The sequence below is a fragment of the Acyrthosiphon pisum genome, chromosome X, assembly GCF_005508785.2.
Source record: "Acyrthosiphon pisum isolate AL4f chromosome X, pea_aphid_22Mar2018_4r6ur, whole genome shotgun sequence".
Taxonomy (NCBI): Eukaryota; Metazoa; Arthropoda; class Insecta; order Hemiptera; family Aphididae; genus Acyrthosiphon; species Acyrthosiphon pisum.
In genome coordinates, this window is record NC_042493.1 from 59,750,038 (window position 1) to 59,767,567 (window position 17,530).

General features: G+C 28.7%; 1 protein-coding gene across 1 annotated transcript; it reads right to left on the minus strand.

Annotated features, from left to right (window-relative positions):
• Positions 1-1,838: 1,838 nt before the first annotated feature.
• On the minus strand, positions 1,839-16,524 carry LOC100572193. The gene is made up of 3 exons (XM_003247631.4): positions 15,994-16,524; positions 8,191-8,614; positions 1,839-6,127 (listed from the first exon to the last, which is right to left on the minus strand). The coding sequence occupies exons 1-3, from the start codon at positions 16,254-16,256 to the stop codon at positions 5,762-5,764; spliced, it is 1,053 nt and encodes a 350-aa protein (XP_003247679.1). The 5' UTR covers positions 16,257-16,524; the 3' UTR covers positions 1,839-5,761.
• Positions 16,525-17,530: the final 1,006 nt, after the last annotated feature.

The window sequence follows — 17,530 nt, forward strand, 5'->3', positions numbered from 1 at the left end:
TATTTAATGAAATTCTTAGAAGCATTATGAGAACAATTTTTAAAATTGTAATAAACAGCAAATATACTGTTCGTTGATATACGACACGATGGTAAAAAGAAAAAAGCGGCTAAGTGGGTGTCACTCTGCTTTACAATAGATTACAGGTGGGTCACTGTAATAGATGGTATTCAATTTGAACGTAATGATTTAATATCATTGTATACGAAAAACGATTCTGCGGAGACGGTTTGTCAGCCAAAAATATTTTATATCATATTTATACATATTATTATTATTATTTATACGATAGCCGGAGGTTGAAATAATATACATATACTTTAGGAGTTTCAAGCACCTACGAATAATATTAATAAATTATAACACAAAACTAAAATCGTTCTTCTTCATTTAATTATCTAATTTTGAACAAACTTGAACTTCAAATAATTATTAAAAAAACTGCGTTTGAATATATTTTTTAGATTTTTTGGTTACTGTATGAAATACTTACGTAAAACCTTGTTTTTAATTTTTAATCCTTAGCTATACAAGTTGAACATTTAATAAATTGTTAACTATAAAATAATTTTGTGAATTTTCAATATGATAAATTTTGTTGAAAGAAATTTGAACACTTCTAATGCTTATAAAAAAAAAACCTTGCCTAGGTATGTATTTTTAATATTTTAAATTGATATTTGAACAATGTGCGAGGAACCTTATTATATTACATTTTTCAAAAAAAGCTTTTTGACTAAACAAATAAAATAAAATTGATATTTAAAGAAAAAAAATCAAAAGATTGAAATAAAAAATATTAATAGGTATTATAAACATTTTAGAAAATTTCAATTATAGCCGGTTATTCGTTTTTAATTTACAACAAAATAAGAAAATCGTTCGATGAGAAATCAATTTATAGGAGAATATCCAAGTTCGTAAGAATTTAAAACTTCAAACGCTCATAAAAATTTAATTTGACTTTCCGGTATAGATTTTTTTATAAAGGTATACAAACTTATGGGAAATCTTGTATTCAATTTACAAATCTTAGATATAAAAAGAAAAATTTTTATGAATTTTAACTCAAAATAATTTGAAAATTGTTGTGACTTTTACGAATTTTGACAACGTTTGAACTTCAGACGCTAATAAATAATAATTGTGGATTTATGACCAACTTTTTTTTATAAATTTCACTAACAATAACTTACGACTAATCTTGTTTCACATTTTCAAGATTTTTTACCCTATTAACATTGTTTTACCGACATTAATTTAAAAATAATCGAAAATTTCATAGTATTATGCCAACCGATTATGTGTAAAAATTCCTTTATTTCTTTAATTTTATTTTTTTGCTTCCAGGTGCTTTTCAAAACTACTAGGTATTCTGACCTCCACAATGCACCATCTAGATTCACTTTCCCACCGGACAAGATTCTGAAGTTGAAAATCGATGCATTACTTTGACTATTTATCGTGTACACAGACACAAAAAAAAATTTAATCTTTAATCATTACATAATCCTCTCAGAATTTGAAATTATTTAGTATTATAGAAAACAAAATTTAAAGAAAAAGTATTTTGAAACTTTGAAAGTATTTGAATACTTAACAAGACTGCCCTAGATCAGTATTGTAAGCACAGTGTGTGTTTACCGAATTTTAAAATTGAGAATACTCAAATAAGTGTTACAATAACAATATTCTATTATTATATATATCCTGCAACGATACGCATATTGTGTAATTGGCTTAGAATATTTAATTTATTCGTTCTCACTGCTCACTTTGTTATTGTAATTACTAATTATATAATATGGATACGTAATTAAAACAAATTAAGCTTAATATTGTAATTGTTAAAATTGTATTATTTTATTTTAATGATTAAAAATATTCAACACATCACTAATAGCCAATTATAGACATTAGGTAAAACTTTGTCTGAAACTTATTCACTTTTTACTATACTGATATAGGTACCTAATTGTATTAATATAATATTATGTTATTTACCATATATTTGAATAATAACAATAATATAACCAAAATATGTAATACATTTAAGATAAAGAAATTATCAAATACAATATCAATATAATAATATAATGTAGGAATATTGATTAGTAAACTATTTAAACTATTCATGACAACGATAAATTATAAGCAAATACTATATAGGTTATTCTATACTATACTATATACTATGTAAATAAACATATATATATTATTATATAAAACATTGAACAAGCGATTAATAGACATAGGTAATAGTATGTAGGTAGTTATACAATTCAAAATTATATTTTGAAAAAACATAACAATACTAAGCTTTCAACGATCATTCTAAGTAGGTACTGATAATAGGTTGATATTATCAATTTTACTTTTTTAAACACAATAATGGTTTCATTCTAAAGGCTTACAGGTTATATTTTAATGGATCTGTTGGAAATGCAGGTGTTAATTTATTATTTAAAAATGATTTAATTTATTATATATTAAGTAGAATGATTTGAGTATTTCAAAATTAGAAAAATGTATTTTTTAATATATGGACGGATTTAAGAAATACCGTAAAATTTAAAAAGTCTTTATTAAAAACTGATTTTACTCTTGTAGGGTTCCAAAATATGCAATATTGTTAAATTATGTTATTATACAAATTATGAAATTACCTAATTAATATGCGTATTTTAGTATTTTATCCATCAACAGTATTTTTCTAATACATACGTCAAACGCTGAAACACTCAACCACCCAGCCGGCCACCCAACAACAAAAAAACTCTGAGGGATTTTCCTGCTCCTGACCCATATGACTGGGTACAGTGGGTCCAGAACATAAACAATGTGTTATTATAATATAACAAGATATTTTAAGCTCAACATACGTTATAATATATTATTTATTTTGGTTTTTAGATTGTAGATGAGTAACTGTTATCAATTGTACTGCCACGTTAGTTGAAAACATTTAATTTAACATTTTTAAAAGATTTATTATTAAATGCAATTATTATTATAATTTGAATAATGGAATAATATTGTTATTATATTATTACCTAGATAAAAAAATAGTATTTTATAAGAATATAAGCTTAACTGGTGTATATAATTTAGTCTGATAATTATAATGAATTAAGTTTTATAAATTAAACACATAAAAAAAAAAAATTGAATTGGTAACATGATTTAAGGCCGCATTTTAAATAGACTTAAAACATTTAGGTAATTCACATACTTAATACTTTTAAAATACAAGCAAAATATAAAAATTGTATTTTGTCAATTTAAAATTTTTTGGCAACATAATGTCATACAAATTTATGTATAAAATTATGTTTTAAATAAATGGTCTTGGCCACTTCATATAATATAAGTAAAAACAAGTATTTGAAATGTATAAAGGACATATAGTTTAGGTAAATATCTAAGTAGCTAGTACAAATTAAACTTAATAAGTTATTTGTATTTTTTATTTAATAATATTAGAATAATAATGATTAATGAGCTTCTCTAAAACTTTTAAGTATGAAAAAATGTTTTTATATATCGTTTATTGTTTACTTTTATGATATTGTTATTCTTAACAATTTAATGTTTTTAAAATATTAGATTTGTATTTAATCATTTGGTTCGTTATACGTGTTGTAATAAAATATATGCCTTAAAACAAATTTCTCAAGTCTTCGTCTAAATTGATCAACGCGTAATACTGTTATAGGTACCTACAATGCTAGGATTGGACAATATAGTGATATTGTAGAGAATGTGAGGATTGAGGAGACATAGTACTATATTTAAATTTGTTTTTAAATATTTGAGCGTACCTCAACTAATATTTTACAAAAGTAGATTGGCGGACGTTAGTAAACAAAAACATTTTAGAATATCTATATCATTGGTTTTTTCCAATTTTAGCATAAAATGTAATACATGTAAATTGATTAACCTATAGTAGTATATTATAGTATATATACTGTTAAAAATCGTAATAAAAATGTTAATTTAATTGACTTTCGATTCTTGACAAATTCACTGATCATTTTAATGTAAACAAGTTAATTAAATTATATCTACATATAATTTATCAGTTATGTGATAAATGTAATTATTATACAGATTTCCAACTTAAACCATGCCTTAAACCTACCTAATATATTTTGAATATCATTACCTACGCTTTATAAGATATAAGTCAACAAATAGAAACATCAATACATCAAGATGGTTGGTACAAAATTATAATTTATCAAATAGGTACAAACGAAATAGGAATATTTTTAAGCCAAAGGAACGAATTAGATTCGTAGATACTTTCATGGATAAATATATGTAAATAGCTAGACTTTTATAGTCTTGTTAGGAAGTAGGGACCAAAAATGAAACATTTATATAATGTTATAATAAAAGTTAGCCTGCAACCTTAATTGTTGTGTGATTCACAGATACTATCTATTTATAAAATATATTAAATTTAAATTCATGCAATTATAATGTTATGTTTCTTCAGTTTTCCTAATAAAAACATCTGTTTAACGTAAATGCAAGGTGGAATATTATTTACTTAAATACCTAATATCAAATCGGCACAACACATTTAGATGTTTTGATGAAAAATATGCTAAATGGCTCAAGCCTAAACAAGAGTTAATAATTATTAATTATTCTATCTCTCTGTCAATTTTATAAAATATGACGTAATAACTTTAGGAAGTGAAAAATCGTCTTTAAAACGACATCACTCACGTCTATATATGTGCATAATATAACATATGTTAACGAAACATTTAGAATTAATCGGTTTAAAATAATATATGGTCATAACGCATTCATTATATATGAATGATAAATACCTAATATAATATAATATAATATGGTTCACACGCGATGATGACCACGGTCTTACGTGTCCAAATTAACAACAATCAGATAATAATTAAATAATTGATAATAATAATATTATATAATATAGGTAGCAGTTAATTTTTTTTTAGCAGCATTGATATCGATGCTCATATTGAATTAAGTTGCGCGCGAATTTCTCTATAACAATAACACTAAATCAAAGAGGTTGCTGCAAAAATCACCATAAAATCGCTTTTTTTTGAAAATGTAAATTTTTATGGTATAAAACCAAAAACAAAAACCCCCCACACGTTGGTACAATAACCAGATATAGGTAGGTAATAATGATTATATATAATATAAAAGACATAAGTAGGTTAGGAATAGTTTTTATTGTGAATGGACTTATCTTGATTTATTTTTTTCTTTTGGTGCAAGAATCAGACAAGTCCGCGGACTCTTCTGAATTTTGCTACAAATAATGGTCACATTATGACATAAAAAATAAACATAAGTAAACCTACTATAATAGTATGCATACATTCTTCGACTTGATTAGTGTCGAACGTGGTTTGAAAACAAATAAAAAGATAATTGTTGGGAAGAAACCAGATAAGTCCATGTCAGTTGAAGTCTATCACATTTTTAAGAAATTAAGTTAATGCATCTACATAGAACTCAGACGAAACAACAATGTCCACTGTTCATCATGCAAGCCCTGCAGTATCTTGCATGGAATTCGAAATAATTGTAAATATAAGTATAATTGAAAAAAAAAATATTAGACCATCAAAAAGTGTTGTATGATGACCCTGCAGTAACTTATTTCAAAAAGTCGATTTGTCTGGTAGCTTTTGCAGCAAGTCCTTCAATTATTATATTATTATAATTATATAAATTGTCAATATCGTGTGTGTGTGTTTTATTGATCTTCCGCGGTGGTGTTCTGCGGATCGATGTTATCCAGCCAGTTGACTATGAACATGTTCCTGTCGTATCTGGTGAACGCCTTCGGCTGATATCGCTTTATGGTGTCTGTGCACACGGCAATGTCATCCGGGCACAGCGGCTTGCCGGTCCTCGGTACGCTCAAATAATTGCTTGAACCTGAGGCGGCGGCTATGGCAGCTCCGGTAGCGTCATTGCGGTCGGACAACTGCAGTTGGTCCGGTACGTGGTCGGCTCCTCCTCCAGAACTAGACTTGTCTAAGTTGAATTCGCTCAGTGACAAACGTTCCAATGTCTTGTAAGTGATCAGTAGACGCCGTTGAATATAGTTTTGCCGCACCTGTAGAGGAGACATATACATCGTTAATCATGTTATAATATAATATAGGGTTGGGATTTTAAGTTAAATGCCTTTTTGTTTTGGACAGACAAAGGTAGAATCTAATGTAGAATTTTTTTTCTTTCAGTGATTTTAAAATATTTCCCTTTAAATAAAAACTACATAATCACCGCTGCCAATTCTTACGGATACGGTACGGCCCGCGGCCTGTTAACTGGTGAAGGCCAATAAATCATCTGATGATGTATTCATCTCCGTGAGTACTTTATATACGTGAATGTTTGACAAGATGTATGTGAATTAGCTATTTACTCAAGTTGGTATTTGAAAATCAGTAGGAAAACCAAAATTATTATAAAATTACAAAAAAATTACCTTGACTCCATCATCGTAGTGATCGATGCACGCGCGTGTCGGTGTCACGTGAGTGCATATTGCGGGGCCGAAAGGGTCTTAACAGTTCATAACCTCCACGTGCCTAATTTTTTTAATATGATTATCCAATTATAATGTTCATAATTAAATGGAGTAGGTAGGCATACACTTTTTTTAAAGAGGGACTCCGTCCCCCTATGAACTCCCACAATCCAAGCAATTAAAAAAAAATCATTTAAAACTAATTATTTTACCTATTATAGACCATAGTTAATATAGTTATTAAATACATATATGATGTGACAATTTAGTCATTTATTATTGACGTATTATACCTAATCGTCATTATATTGTGGCTATAATAATGACAAATGAATATTATATCAACAGTGATATACATTATATAATAGATATAATAAATATTTTTTCGTTCTACATACATTATTTTAGGACATTACACATAATGTCATCTAGATTTTTATCCTATTTCGGTGATTGCAGGTTTTAATTGTTATATATCATATATATTACCAGCTAATAATAATAATTGGGTATACACGGCAATTAATAGGTGCATGTTGAGTGTATACGTTTCCCAGTTGTATGATTAAAGAGAGCCAAAATAATTTACTTACCACATAACCGCAGGGACAGTAAATTCGAGAAATAAAATATAAATTTGAACCGATTAAATTCAAATATATTATTAACTTTGTATAATCAGCTCTAGTTGTTTTATAAATTACCTAAATAGTATCTAATTAGTTTACTCCCTGAAATCGACTACCTAAGTATATATTATAATATTATGCATATCGTAGATTCTAAACTGTAATACCTCCGCTAATATTTTGTTTTTGTACGTCATAATTAAATTTAATATTTTTATCTCGAATCGCGGAAAATATACCAATATTCTACAGTAATCGTCGATATAGACCTCGAACGGAAGAAGATAATAAATTAAAAACTTATAACGTAGCTACGTGGATATTTTTTTACTGCTTTATCATATTGACAATGCCGATTGCCGATGTTTTGCGACATTTAAAACGGTTCTATCTTTAGACATTAAAGTGATACGTGACTGATCCGTAATAAACATGAACAATACTTGGTAGATTAGGCCTACCTGTAAATGCGAAAAACAAAGTTTGAGACCAATAACTGATATAGAATCTAGATACTTGTATTGCAAAACATTTATTACGTATCTTATTTTAGATAGGTAACTATATAATTACCATTATATTTTACAGTATGTCTGTATTAACTATTAACGTTACGCTGTTACCCAGGAGCCACCACGAGGAAGTTGGCTATGTATAATATTGTCACCCAAAAACGGGTTTTTCATCTTTAATATAAAAATATTTGTATCATTACAATATGTATAAAACCTGTAAAAAAAATGTAAATATTATAAAATATTATTATATAAATATAGATTGATATGTATGACTTATACCGAATCTATAAAAATAAAAAAAAATTGTATTTTTGTTTTAACCTCTTTTTGGGGGGAACTTACGAAGATAACAGTACCTGTGTTACGTAGTATTATGTACCTATGTATATAGTATGTACTAGTATTACTTTTTAATATTATGTATGTATGTATTATCAAACACACGCGCGCGCACACACACACACCTATACGCTCAAATAATAATAAGAAGCCTATATACCTTTTTGTTGACGGATCTCACGAGGTCGGTGGGACTGAACGCGGACGATGCGTAGCTGTTGTGCAGCGAGCTGGAGTACCGGCTCGGCGACGGCAGTTGCGACGTGGACGCCATGTCGCCGACCACCACGCACGTGGACAGCGACCGCGACGTGTTGCCCAACCGGCCCTGCATGGTGGTGGCCATCAGAAGCACGTCCGAGTTTATGCGCAACTTGTTTATGGCCAGCTCGGAAGCGCTGTGCGGCATGCGGACGTCCTCGCTGTCCGCCATCCAACATCCAGCGTCCATGCTGGTCGCGTCCGCGATGTCGCTGGTACTGAAGCTTTTGGATAGACCGAGCGCTGACTGCAGTGCCCCGCAGCTTTTTATCAAATCGTTCTCTTCCTCGAACCACACCGAATTAGTTATGTCCTGTGACATCCTGTTCAGACATACGAAACAATAATATTATTGTTTAAGTATTTAATTGGGGTTAAGGTATAGGTATGGCCTATATATATATATAATGTGTGGCTTATTAGCACGATTCATTAAAAATGAAGATGATCATTGTTGCAGGGAAATTTTATTTTGAAATGTTTGTGTCAACAAAAAAATAATGATATTGGTCGAATGATCTCAATTTTGTCGAAATTTTACATAGGACCGTTATTCTCGCAACAAAAGCCAACAGATATAATATAATATTTTTTAAAAAAATAGCAGAAATCACGATAACCACCACTAGTAAAATTGAGGAGCGGAACGGTGTGTACCCTTTTTCAATATTTTCATGATCTTATAAATATAAATTATATTTTTAATAATCAAATTGTGCATCTCAAAAAGTCAGCCACGTCCCCCTTCGTGAAAAAATAATTTGACCACCACTGACTTCAACGAGTAAAACGCTATGTCGGAGGTCCCGGCATGAGTCCATTTGATTGTACCTATATTAAATTATTAAAATATATCTACGTTTACAAGGCCTATGGTGAGATGATATATCGGCTAGAGGCTACAGGCAGTAATCATTTCCACAAAAACTGTTCCTTTCTTTTCTTATCAAAAGTGTACTATTTAAGTGCCTTTTCCTCTCCCACTGAACTAATTGTGCAACGTTAAATTGCTTTAATGAATAAAATAAAATAAAATATTTATGAAGTTTTACCATTAGTTTTTTTTTTTTTTTTTTTAATTTTAGATCGTATAACAGACACTTTTTAATAATTTTTAAAGTATAACAATAATAATATTATAGGTACAACATAAGTAAATTTGTATTATATACGTGTGTTCACGAAATCAAAGTATCTACACTGTATAATAAAATTACACATATTACTCAGTACCCTATACATATTTTTGAATTCAGTTTGCGAGACATGAAACTAGACTATTAGATTATTAATCTCCCGCAGACAGAGTTCTAAAATATGTTTACTGTTTAGGGCACTGAGTAATGTATGTAACTGAGTTATAGGAGTACCCTGTTTTCGCGGAAACACTCGATGTATATAATATATATTAGGTACATTAGGTATTTGAATAAATAGGTAGGTATATTGATAGGATGGTACGTATCAATAAGTGTTCGAAAATTTCAAGACTTTGGTAGCTGTACAGAATAATATTTTGAACTATAATATATTAATGTAGGACCTTACATACAGCATACTATACCTATATTAAAATATGTACTAAATTAATTAATCTTAATATTATGTTTTAAACTTGTATGCAATCAAACCGATTCAGTATCGAAAAATAAATATTGAACATATTATATTAAGTATTAATGTGTGTTCCATAAAAAATTGAAAAATGTATATTACTGCTCTGATGTAAAATTTAGTGTTTGTCATATACAAGTTATCTATAGATATTGTGCACCGGCTAAACACGTCTGCTCCATAAATTAGCAATATTATCAGATTTAAGATAGGAACCTGCTATAGGTACTATAAAATTTATATTTTTTCGAATATTTTATCGTTTACTGCAGAGTTTGTTTACGGACAAAATATATTATTTATTAGACATGTAGCTTTTACTACACGGATAAACATTATTGCTTTGATTACATAAGACTGAGCGAAGGTCGTAACGTAATTGCTTATGAAACGACTACTTAAAGCGAAATAGTTATATATAAATATAATGAAAATTGATTAATATGAGTACCTATATATGTTAATTTTGATACGTTTGAAAATTAAAATCCAAACGGTACCTATATGGATAAATATTTTAATTATAATATAAGGTACCTATATGAAGTTTGGCGAATAATTAACAAACGTCTATCTTTAGAACATTTTATGTAATTCAAAAATATTTAACGAAAAATGTGATAGGTAGATATATACTATTTTCTTATTTAGTTTGGATCTTTACGCATAGACACATATGACAATGATTATTTAATAATCGACTAGAAAAAAAATGTTTTATTTTATCTAAGCATAACATAATTTTAATTATCTATTTGTATTCAGTCAACAGTCATCAACAGTAACCTGATAAGTAATGATTACTATTATTATAGGTATTATTAATAAGAATATTTAAAAAAAATATATTTTAAATGTGATATAATGTTAGTGTTTGTAGAATATATGCATCATGTTTACAAGCATACTAGTCAGTAAACTACTATAGCCTGACATTTCAATAAATACATAAACCTAAATTAAACTATCGCACACAATTCTATAAAAGTAATTTTTTTTATAGATTCTAACAAATTTTGTGTGGGTTGAAATTTAAGTTAGGTATTGATTTTAAATTACTTTTTTATTTTTGTATATTATATAAAACAAAATCAATACATGTGGTACACAATTCATATAGGTAGGTATAAATAAGGGTAGGTGATTTGTGACAACATAATCAATAACATATAAGAAATGGTACAAGACAAAATCTGCATCCTTCGGTGATAATATATGTAGAGATTTTATGATATCGAATAGTCTTCTTACACATGTTTTATTAGGTCTTTGATATAAATGAAAACAATTTATGTTAAAAAAAACTAACGTAAAGAACAATAAAAAAGTAGGTACTGATAATTTTCAATGACAATATAGAGTAACTTACTAGGATTTCTAAATTTATTCAAGAATAAAAATTAATTATGAATTCGTTTAATAATATTCCAGTAATATTAATAAATAATATTTTTGTGAAATTAAAGTTGATGCTAATTTTAAATTTTAAATTATTTGTATCGTAATATATTTTTAAAAAAGAAAAATATTTGTTTTAAAAATGATATTAAAAATAATTTTTGCGACAAAATATTGTACAACTAATTTAAATTTTCATTACTTTTTTATCGTATATTTCCTTTTTTAGTCGTAGTTTTTTAAACCAAAATACATATTAATTATATAATTTTTGGAAGCATATAATATTTAACTGTTATTAAAATAAGTATGTGTAAATATATAATATATGCGTCAATTTTTTTTTTAAACTAAGTTAATGTTGTTTGTATATTATGGGTAGGTATAGGTATGCAATTTTTTTTTTTTTATAAATAATTAAAATAAAATAAAAACCTAAACAATCTATTTTATTTTATTTTGAGTGTTACTGGTATTATATTTTAATCGTCAGGAGTTTGGGAATATAATTTCAATGAATGTTCTATATTATTTCATATTAATTGTATTATTAACATTTTTATTTTATTCACCTGTGAAGGATTATTACGTTTTTGATACGGACTATATTCTGCTAATTTTTAAACATAAAATTAATAAAAAATATATTATTATATTATTATATAATAATATAGTATGGCAAAACGTAATTTAATATGTGAATAGTTTAATGAGAATAAGTAATGACTTTAAATGAACTTTTCAATTGAATATCATAATTAATTATAAATACTTCTATTACAGGTATACACACCAGCTACTATGGTAGGTATTTATAAATTTATAATCAATGTTTTAAGCAAAAATATGTTGGTCCTTGGCATAACTAAGTTGATTAAATATCTTATTTCACTGAAACAATTTGATTAAATTTAATTATCTATAAAAGCATAAGCGAAATCTCAAAAACAATAATTGGTTAAAAACATTTTATTACGTGTCAGTGTTATTTACGTCTTAATTTATAAAATTATTTGAACAATTAGACATTTAAATATAGAACATAATAGAATATCAACCGAAAATAATATAATAATTAAGAATTTAAAACGAACTATTTAATTAAGGTGAAGATATGTGTATCTAAGTATTAGTATTGCGATTTAAGATTTGTATCATTTTATTTCTAACCATTCGAATAGGTAATAAAATTTCGCAGTCGTTGTAAATAAAATGTTATGAGAATCAATCGAGTATAAAATATTTGGGGTATTTGCATTTTATTTTATTGCATACCTACTCAAATATTAAAATAAGATTTTTTAGCAGAATTATTTTTCTTGATCTATTTTAATATTCAGTAGCGGGTACCTGCATTCGATTAATTTTTAAAATTCGTGCGCATAATGCATATTATTTAAAACATTAATTAACTCATATTTTTAGAGTAAAATAGCTTGTTATATTCATACGATATGATAATAATAATATGATCTGACGATGTTCATGACAATCTCTATTTTAACTACATTTTTAGTGTACAAGTGCGTGTCAATTAATTATTTACTATACCAAACTCGTCTGTTTTATACTTTTAATTGTATAAAACTTACGTTATGTATAATTCATTCATATTTAATTTATATTGAATATTTCGCATAATTATGTATATTAAAATATGTATATCGTGCAATCAATATCATCTACCTATATTTTTTTTTAAATAATTCCATAGCCGTTTAAAATATTTTTACTGCATATTAATTAACTAGCGTATCTACATAATATTAAAATTTTTGAATTAACTAAAAAATCATACACTCATAATAAAATAATGGTTCATATAGTATAATATATGCATTTATCACAATTAATTTATATAATACGCCTTTAAGTTGAACTTAACAAGTGGTTGATACAAGCTTGCAGTAATGTGCTGCTTTACAATGTTATAAATATCTACGTAGGTAAAATGAAAATTTCAACGAGTTCCAAGGGCCAGTGAGTTTTTCTCGTTGTAACTACTAACCGATATAGCGTATTCTATACCGTAAAAACTTAGAATGAGTGCTTGTTGTAAATTGAAAGCTGGAAAATAATAAAAGAAAACCCGATTTCTCCTTACTGAGAACCCGTACATACTTAGACTGATCGCGCGATATTATTGAACGCTTTTACACTTAATATGTATACACTATACATAGTGTTATTATACCTACCCTTTATTATAGTAGCTCGGTGGAGTGAACTATGGGTGTTATATGTTTTCACCAAAAGTATAAAGGAACTATTAAAAGCTGCCATATATAGTAAGTTTATTTATAATACCATAAAATATTGAAAAACAATATAATATTATACGTTTTAATAAAAAGATTTTCTTAGCTATAATAATATTATAGGCAATATTTATAAATTTGTTCTTTTCTCTGCAATTAAACTGTGCTTGTGTATAGTGACATTTTTGTTGTTCTTACCTATATCGACATAACATATAGGTAGGTACTAAACATTTTTAATTGCTATTTATAGCTATTACCTATAATTTAATGTTTTACTAATAAATAAATATATATATATACAATGTCAGAAATATTAAATATAAATTCAGGGCTAGTATCAATAGTATAATAAAACGTCCGAACGCAATATTATAAGATATTTAATTTCTCTCATAGCGTTTCTAGATTAAAATCAATTGCTTCAGACAAAAGTAATAATAGTCCAAACATGTTATATGTGTGCGCTTATAGGTCAAGTTCTTAAAAAATGGAAGTATATAATATTGTATGTTCAGAGGAAATTACCTCTGATATTTTTCTTAAATATAGGGGTGGGTGGTAGCTGGTGGGTCCCTATCTAGTATAAATATAATATGATGTACTCAATAAATAGTCATTAGTCAATAACGATCTGAAATTTAATTAGTTATATTATATTAATACATTATTATGCATGAGAACTTGGGATATTTGTAACTTGCCTCTGAAAAATTGTTAGTTCGTCACACCATTGGTATGTCAAGTATTATATATTATATAGAAAACCATGTTTTTTTGACTTATTACAACATTTTCAAAATGAATGATAAAACTAACATCGGTTTAACCAGCGGACTATTGAAACGATTTTGTGAAGAAAAAGTTCTTATCTATCGCAGGATTCTCGAGTTCGGAATTGTGTATAATACGTCAAGGGTAAAGGAAATAGAAAATTGTTATCTGAAAATTATAATATTGAAAGTCCAATATTTCCTACAATGCCCGAACATAGTACAAGAAAATGTCGGTGAAAGTACTAGTTATACTATGACACTATGTTATGCACTAATTTTTACTATGTGGACAAAGTTAATTAAATTGAATAATTGTTGAATGAAAAGAACGGACGCGCGTACACTTCGTAGGTACGTATTGAACACAGGCCACTGGGTAGTATTATACAATATCATAATAGTACTGCATAAATTAACCAAATTGCAGAGTGGATATAAGGATATGATCTCTTCACGTCACTTAAAACTTTCTGAAAGACACACATAAGTGTGGTTACAAAAGTTCCATAAGTGTGGTTGCCAAAGTTCCATTAGTGTGGTTGCAAAAGTTCCATAATAGTGGTTCATGTTGTAAAAATATTAATTATTCCGTGTGATAATATGTTTGGTCAAATCGTATATTTTAAGTTCATTATGGTCATTTTAACTCTAATAGTGGTCTGTATAAAAAATAACTTAATAACAATTAGTTAGGAAGGTACTGCTTTTAATAACATTTTGTTTTTCCCTAGCTACTTGATTGTAATATTTCAAATTTTAAGTCTATTTTAACTGTCGTAATAGTGGTTTAAATAAAAAATAATATTAGACACCCCTAAAAGTATTTTTTAATTTTTTTTGTTTTTTCTTATTAAATACTAGGTAAGGGCTTACTGCGTGTGATCGAATTTCGTTAGTTTTAAACTTTAATATTTATTTGAATTCACTCACCTTTATTCGGTCACTGTGCACAATGTGTCGGGGCAAGGTAGACTATGTTATAATGCTCCTACTTTGATGGCAATACCCGACTTCCTAATCTTTGCCCGCAACATAATATAACTAGGGGTGGCCAAACGGTCGATCGCGATCTACCGGTCGATCTTGGACGATTTCAGAGTCGATCCCCGTTTGTTAGGTACATATTATATATTATATTAAGTAATAAGTTATAAACTTATAATTATACAGTTACATGCATATTTCGGATTAACCCGTTTCTGTGAAATTTCATTTTCTCACACGAAATGTATAAAAGCAGAATACCGAGTAACATTTTCAGATAATCATTTAGAGCAGCGTCTTCGTTTTTCAGTCAGCGACTATTTCCCAGATTACAATATCAACTGGTCAACAAATGACACGGCTATACGTCAAAAGTATGATGATTGATGTTAATTTATATTGAAATACTCTTATACAACTTTCCATTTTAATGTTTCTATTTATATAACTATATAAGTAGGTACCTATATTAATTGTTATTAGGTTATATTAATTATAAATGCTTAAAAATAAAAAAATATTTTTTTTATGACAGTTGATCCTCAAAGGAAAATTAATATTATATTCTCAGCAAAAATTAATCAAAACAAGTTTGGCCATCCCTGTAAATATTATCATATCATCATACCTATCCACATCGTCGTAGATAATAATATTATTTTAATAATATACCTTTTGAAAAACGCTTCGGGATAAGAGCTGGTGACGCGGTTCAGGACGACGGCGGTGGTGGCGAAGGGCTGTTGTTGCTGTTGATGGGCGCCTGTGGAGGTCCTGGAGGCGGCGCACGACGCAAAGTCCTTGTCGCGAGACGGCGACCGCGGCATCCGACAACCGGTGGCCATTATTATCGGCAGGTTTTGGCCGCCACCGCCGCCGCTGTTGCGATTGTCCTGCCGGCGACACGACTGCAGTCCTCCGTCGCTGGACGTCATCGTTACCGATAAACTCACGCCGCGGTTATATACCACGACTCAACCTCGTTTGATAATAATACAATAATCAGGTATAGGTAGGTATGTCGTATTTACGCTTAGCCGGTTATGGTCTGAGACGTCCTGCTGCAACTTGTGGCGCGGCGTACTTTAGCGCGCTTTCCCCTTCGGAGACTTGGTGGTGCTTACGGCGGCAGCGATGATGCGCGTTTTCGTGCCGACGGGCGCGTACTGCGCTCGCAGCCGGGCCGGGTCGCGCGCGTAACACAACAACAATACAACTTTAATCGATAGAAGAGAGACTCCCGTGGTAGGCGGCGTCGGCGGCGTCGGCGATATCGGCGGCGGCGTCAGCGGCGGCGTATCATAATATAATATAATATTATTACTATATATGTATTTAAGCTATGATGTCACGTCCAGTGTGACCGCTTCGGCGGGGCCGCCGAGTGTATAGGTCATAATATTTGGTAAATGGTATATCATATTATACGACCGGGGATATTACATCCAAACATATATCTATATTTGAAACCCGGAAAAACGCCGTTTAAAATGTACCAAACTAATGTGCATTTAACATTTTAATTAAAAGTTAAGATGGTCTTTAAAAGTTTTTAATTAAGAACAAAAAAAATTAAATTAAATCTATTATTTGGGCAAGCACTTATTCAAATCATAATAATAAAACTGCACCGTTCAACAGTAGGTAGCTTGTGCAAAATAAAAAATACTTCATAAAATGGGGGTGGGAATGTTATAATGGCCGGAAATTATTTAAGGTAAATCGTGTTTCCAAAAAAAGGTTATAGTCATATTGTGCGTTAACAGCGTCCAACGAAAATTTGTTAATTTTAATTTGGGGTAATACAATTTAAAAACAAGTATACCTATCTAATGATCTACAATGACATGTTAGGTTACAGAGGTGTTAATTTCACTAATTGAGTTTAGCAACGGAACCTTACCTTGAAAAAACTTAAATACCACGCCATCCTGTGTGCATTTAATCGTATAATATAATCTCGTGTTAGTGAACAGTTAGTGTTGCAGGAATTCCTTACGAGTGTAAAAAAAAAATTAACCTTATGATAAGCGAAAAGAAAAAACGTTGCAAGAGATCGATTGCTACACATTTTTAAAAAAAGCGATAAATATTCAACGTCGGGATTACATCGTTAGAATATATAGGTAAGGGTTTTAGATTCTGAAAAGAGAAAAGAATGTATTGTATTCACAATGATTTTTTTTCTGTCTGTCGTCATTCATCAACA